At 41.3% G+C, this 6,073-nt stretch overlaps 1 protein-coding gene across 3 annotated transcripts in view; it reads left to right on the top strand.

Moving 5' to 3' along the window:
- The first annotated feature begins 328 nt into the window (after window positions 1-328).
- si:ch211-195o20.7 (cytospin-A) overlaps window positions 329-6,073 on the top strand; it is a 25,573-nt gene continuing 19,828 nt past the window's right edge. For all 3 annotated transcript variants that reach the window (XM_046856310.1, XM_046856309.1, XM_046856308.1), the window contains exons 1-2: window positions 329-464; window positions 4,282-4,345. In XM_046856310.1, coding sequence (XP_046712266.1) covers window positions 4,306-4,345 — 40 coding nt within the window. In that variant the 5' untranslated portion in view covers window positions 329-464; window positions 4,282-4,305. The remainder of the gene's footprint in view (window positions 465-4,281; window positions 4,346-6,073) is intronic.

Below are 6,073 nucleotides of genomic sequence, written 5' to 3'. Positions count from 1 at the left end.
ACTTCGTCCTAGCCAAGGTTGTGGGAGATCTGGAGCTTAATGCAGAGGTTGGTCCATTGTTGAGCACCATTAAACACACATGGTCACACCAAGAGCAACCAGTTAACCTACCATCATGTTTTTTGGCAAGTGAGATGAAACCCAAATGAACATAAAGAACATGCTCCAAAAAGACAGCAATTAAAGCCAGGATTAAACAATAGATTTTGGAGTTGTAAAATCATGGATTACTGCTGTAGGACTAAGCTGCATATGAAGATTTTTTTTGTAGGAAAGTATCTGAGTTTTGCCCTCTTTGGCCTTCCATATAGTTTCACTCCTCTCCCGAGCTTTCTGAGCCTTCAGTGTGTTTCAGACCTTCAGAAGGACACAGGATGAGATGAGGCACAGATGTACTTTCACATCATGGACAAGTTCTAGACCCAGGATAAAACCAAAAGGAGTGGAAACCTCTAGAGGACAAGGTGTGTGACATAGCAAGATCTACATTGTGTGTGTGTGTGTGTGTGTGTTATAATTGAGCTTAATGAATTATTTGTACATAATTATCTCACTTCTGCTGAATCTCATCACTGTTATATGTTCATGCATGTGCTTATAATTAAGTGCACCCCCTCCCCTTTACTCTAATCCCATGACTCATCAACGTCTGTCTTATTATTATCACTGTTCCTTCTAAATATTTTCAGTATTATCTGTCACTATAGAAAGTCAGGCATGCATGCAGAAATCTGTCCTATGCATGTCCATGTGAAAGACAAATTACTCCACAGGACTTGTTTGGCAGGTCCTCTGATGCTCGAAGATGTTTCTGCACAATTAGCACATCACCACACCTTGGGTGACATCCATCAACTGTCATGCAACCGGTGTGATTTCTTCACTAAAACTATTATCCTGCGCAGGATTAAAAAAACATTTGAGGACAATGATAAATATTTTCATCTCTATTGTTATTGTTCTCACTCAGCCTGTTCTTCTGAGCACAACTGTAACATGATCAGAATGTCACTTCGAAAAAATACATAAATATAATTTACACACATTTTCGCTTCCTACAAACACAAAAATCAGTTTTGTCAATTGGCAAAAGAAATTATATTTGTTTTATTGTTTTGTGTCTATACAGCGTCTGTCAAAAGTTTGAAAACACCAAATGAGAGACACACGCATGTTCCTTTGGTTTCTTTGCAACCAAACAAATTAATAAATGTCCAGATTTTATTTTCATAAAAAAAAAATCCTCCATGCGGAACAGCTTTACGTGCTCTCGGCATCCGAACACTTCGTTTCTTCAAACGTTCAGCTGAAATACGTTCCAGTGCCTCTTCACCAAAGATGTTCTTCACTATTTGGAGTTTTCTTGTTCATCTCAGAGCAGTTCAGAAGGATTTAGGTGCAGTGACTGTACAGGACATTCCAGACGAATGTTTGCTCTCTAAATAACGATTACAGAGTTCAGACGTTCGCTTCGGCTCATCCGTCAGTCCAGACGGAATTGAAGTGTGGTATGGTTGCCATGTTGGTTCATTATTCCTCTCACCATGTAACCTACATATACACTGATCAGCCATAACATTATGACCACCTGCATAATATTTTGTTGGTCCCCTTTCGCTGCTAAAACAGTTGTGACCCGTCAAACATTAACATGAACTTCTTCAGCAGTTTGAGCTACAGGAGCTCGTCTGTTGGATCGGACCACACGGACCAGCGTTCGCTCCTCACGTGCATCAATGATCCTCGTCCCCCATGACCCTGTCACCGGTTCACCACTGTTCCTTCCTTGGAGCACCTTGATAGATTCTGACCCACTGCAGACCAGGAACATCTCACAAGAGCTGCAGTTTTCGAGATGCTCCGACCCAGACGTCTAGACGCCACAATTTGTCAAACTTGCTCAAATCCTTACGCCCATTTTTCTTGCTTCTAGCATCAACTTTAAGGACAAAATGTTCACCTGCATCTTTATATAAGAATCCACCACACCAACTAGTGCCATGATGAAGAGATCATCAGTGTTAATGGTATGTCTGATCAGCAGTAGATAAAAAGTTTGCATTTTCTCCAGAAAGAAGTGGAACATGACACAGTTCCATGTATTTCATCCCAAACCTGCTGTTATTGCTGTTAGTGAGGTGACAGTTAAATGGAAATCAATACTGTTGCATGATTTTGTTTGTTGGAAGGAACAGGAACATGCACGTGTCTCTCAAAAACCAAGACAAACTTGTAACATGTATTTGTATTGTTTTTTTAATTGTCCTTTGTGTTTTAAACTTCAAACAAATCTAGTACAAATGGATTTGGGATAATGGGAAGACATAAACTCTCGACAGAATCTTGCTCTTAACATTCCCACTTGCCCTCAGAACCAAGTTATTACCCGTGGCCACTTGCAGCATAAGGAGAGGAATGATCTATCTATCTATCTATTTATCTATCTATCTGTCTGTCTGTCTGTCTGTCTGTCTGTCTGTCTGCCTGCCTGCCTGCCTGCCTGCCTGTCAGTTTTCCCACATAAACCCTAGTACATGTTAGTATACAGAATGCTGTCAAGCAGCAAAGTCAATTTGTGACACTACCTCCTACAGACCAATAAGTCTTATATCTTTGGGGGTATGTGCTTCTTTTTGAACATTGTGTTCCACCACAAGATGTTTCACTGGATTTTGTGTAGATTTGTGAGTGTGTTAGTAAAATCAGGTAATGAGGTGAGGAGACCTGGGGTGCAGTCAACGTTCACATTCCTCCCAAAGATCTCCAAGATCAAGTGAAGTAAATTTCATCCTTTTCAATTGTGTCTTCAGCTTTGCAGTTTTACAGTTTGAGGAAGAAGCACATATGGGTGGAGAAAGTCAGCTGAATACTTTTGGCTGAGTGTAGTTTGCCAGTGTCTCCTATATAAGGGTAGAAGATTTTTAAAAATGTAACTAGCAATATATATATATATATATATATATATATACAGTGGAACCTCGGGTTACGAGTTTAATTGGTTGCATCACTTTACTCTTAACCTGAAAAGCTCGGATCCCGATACAAATTTTCCCATAAGAATGAATAGAAACTTCGGTAATTCGTTCTGGACAACCAAAAAGTGTTTCTTAAAAAAAAAATAACGCCAATATTCACTAATATTATTTACTTTTAACATGTTATATTGAAATCGTATCATATCAGTATCTAGATCAACTATTTTATCCTTATTTTTTAGTATTGTGCAGATAGTGGATGTTGACCTGTTATAATGGCTTGCTATATCAACAACACGCATGCCATCGCGGTGTTTCTTGATTATCTCCTTCTTCATTTCCACAGTGATGGCTTTTTTCTTCTTTCCACCTTCTGCATCAGGCTTCTTTGTTGGCGGCATGGTGATAGGAATACGTACAGTATTTAAAGTTCAGTAATTCCACACTGTTAGAGCGACGAGCGGATGTGTATGTGCTGCACGAGAGCGCAGCGAGAGCACGTGGCGATACGTAAAAAAAACTAACCTGCCTGCGATTTTTCCGTGCGCAACGCTCGTATCCTAAAAAAATTCTCGTAAATAGAGGCAACATTTTTTATGAATTGCGACTCTTAACCTGAATTTTACGTATCCAGGGGCGCTCGTAACCCGAGGTTCCACTGTATATAGTTAATGGTTTTTTTTTTTATCCACAATGAATTAATTTGAGTAGGTGTTCTCCTGAAAACACAGTGACAGCTTTCTGCATTTCTATGCAAATTCTGTCCTCTACATTATTCAAATCCTGCTCAATATAACCAGAAACATATTCCCTGTCTGTCCGTTTCACACAAACATCTTCATTATGTTTCCCAACCCTTTTTGCGACTGTAAATCCATACGACTTCATATGAACACTGGATATTAAACTATAATTACATCATCATTCATTCAGATGCATCCGATTTTTCCAGTTATATGTGGTTCCTCCTCAAAATTGTTACCACAAAGTTGGAGCTGCAAGATTGCACAGGACGTCTTTGGATGCATTAAATTTTGCCTTCGCTTGAACTAGAAGATCCAAACCTGCAATCCAGCAGCTTTACATGGGTTGGAGTGGAAGATCTCCTGCTACAGAGCTCTAAACCATATTGAAGACCTTTGGAATGAATGTGAAATCTGACTGAACCCCAGGTCTCCTCACATCACCTAAATCAGTACCTGCTCTACTAACACCCTCAAAGCTGAATGAATATTTAGAAATCCCTACAAAATAATGTGTGTTTTATTTCTTACGTTACAATTACGCTCATATTTATAATTCACAGGGAGACGAGCTGCAACTTTGAAGCATGGGCAACTATCCGGGAAAAGAGCGGCATGGATCTGCAGGTAACACACACACACACACACACACACACACAAGCCTCTGGGTCTTTCCTGATTTAACCCCAGTCATATCCAATTGGAATTCAGCACCCGCTCATTCTCAGAGCAGGCTGAGAAATATTGCTAGCAGTTGCTGTAACAAATCTAATATTCCACACACACACACACACACACACACACACACACACACACACACACACACACACACACTCAAGGTTGTTCAGCAGGCAGTTTGAGATTAAGCTGTAAAGCCAACAGGAACACTTTTTCACACCCACGCTTTGTGCGCACAGTACACACAGATCCTCTCGCTTTTCTTTCTCTCTTTCTCTTTCTCTTTCTCTCTTTCTTTCCCAATCTCTCAGAAACACCAGAATCCTCTCCAGTTTCCTCTCTTATTAGAAAGATAACGCGAGTAATGAAAAAGAAATTGAAAAAGCTCCACACATCCATCTCCCTCAGCAGAATTCTCTTCTGGATAAAAACACACCGAGTTGAACATTCGTGAGATCTCTGCAGCGAAGGAGGAGACATTTAGCGTTCTGCATTCTCCTCATGCTTTGCTGACTCAGCCCAATACTCACAGCAGCAGGGGATTACACACACACACACACACACACACACACACTCATATAGAGAAATAGAAGGACATAAGTCTACACAGACTACACAAATGCTTTATAAATATATTCTCAAAAAAAGTAGATTGAACTGAGGCATCACTAAAACATACGAGCACTTAGGTCATGATTCCTTTAGTAGGACTGACAAATACATCGGCCACACCCCCTTCACTGGAATGCACACTAAGGCCACACCTCCTTTGTTTGACCTTATAAGCACAAAGGCCATACCCCCTTCATTGGGACTGACAAACACATAGAAAACACCCCCTTCACCATGCCTCTTATAATAGGACTGACAAACATCTAGGCCCCTTCACTAGAACAGACACCTAGGCCCCACCTTGTTCACTAAAATAGACACTTAGGCCACACCCCTTCACTACTACAGACACTTAGGCCATACCTTCTTCACTAGAACAGACGCTTAGGGCACACCCCTTCACTAGAACAGACAGGCCACACCCCTTCACTAGAACAGACAGGCCACATTTTCTTCACTAGAACAGACTCTTAGGCCACACCCCTTCACTAGAACAGACACTTAGGCCACACTTTCTTCACTAGAACAGACACTTAGGCCACACCCCTTCACTAGAACAGACAGGTCACACCCCTTCACTAGAACATACACTTAGGCCACACCCCTTCACTAGAACAGACATTTTTGCGATAAACCTTCACTAGAACAGACACTTAGGCCACACCTTCTTCACTAGAACAGACACTTAGGCCACACCCCTTCACTAGAACAGACACACAGGCCACACCCCTTCACTAGAACAGACACTTAGGCTACACCTTCTTCACTAGAACAGACACTTAGGCCACACCCCTTCACTAGAACAGACACGTAGGCCACACCCCTTCACTAGAACAGACACTTGGGCCACACCCCTTCTTTAGAACATACACCTAGGCCACACCCCTTCACTGGAACTGACACATAGGCCACTGAAACTGAACTGAACTGGAACTGAACTGGAAATGACACTTAGGCCACAACCCCTTTACTAGATCTTATTAACAAACAGGTCATGCCTCCTTCATTAGGACTGACATACACACAGGCCACACCCCCTTTTCACTAACAGTGTTTATCATTTTC

The sequence above is a fragment of the Silurus meridionalis genome, chromosome 8 (assembly GCF_014805685.1).
Source record: "Silurus meridionalis isolate SWU-2019-XX chromosome 8, ASM1480568v1, whole genome shotgun sequence".
Classification (NCBI taxonomy): domain Eukaryota; kingdom Metazoa; phylum Chordata; class Actinopteri; order Siluriformes; family Siluridae; genus Silurus; species Silurus meridionalis.
This window is presented reverse-complemented; position numbering and strand designations above follow the sequence as displayed.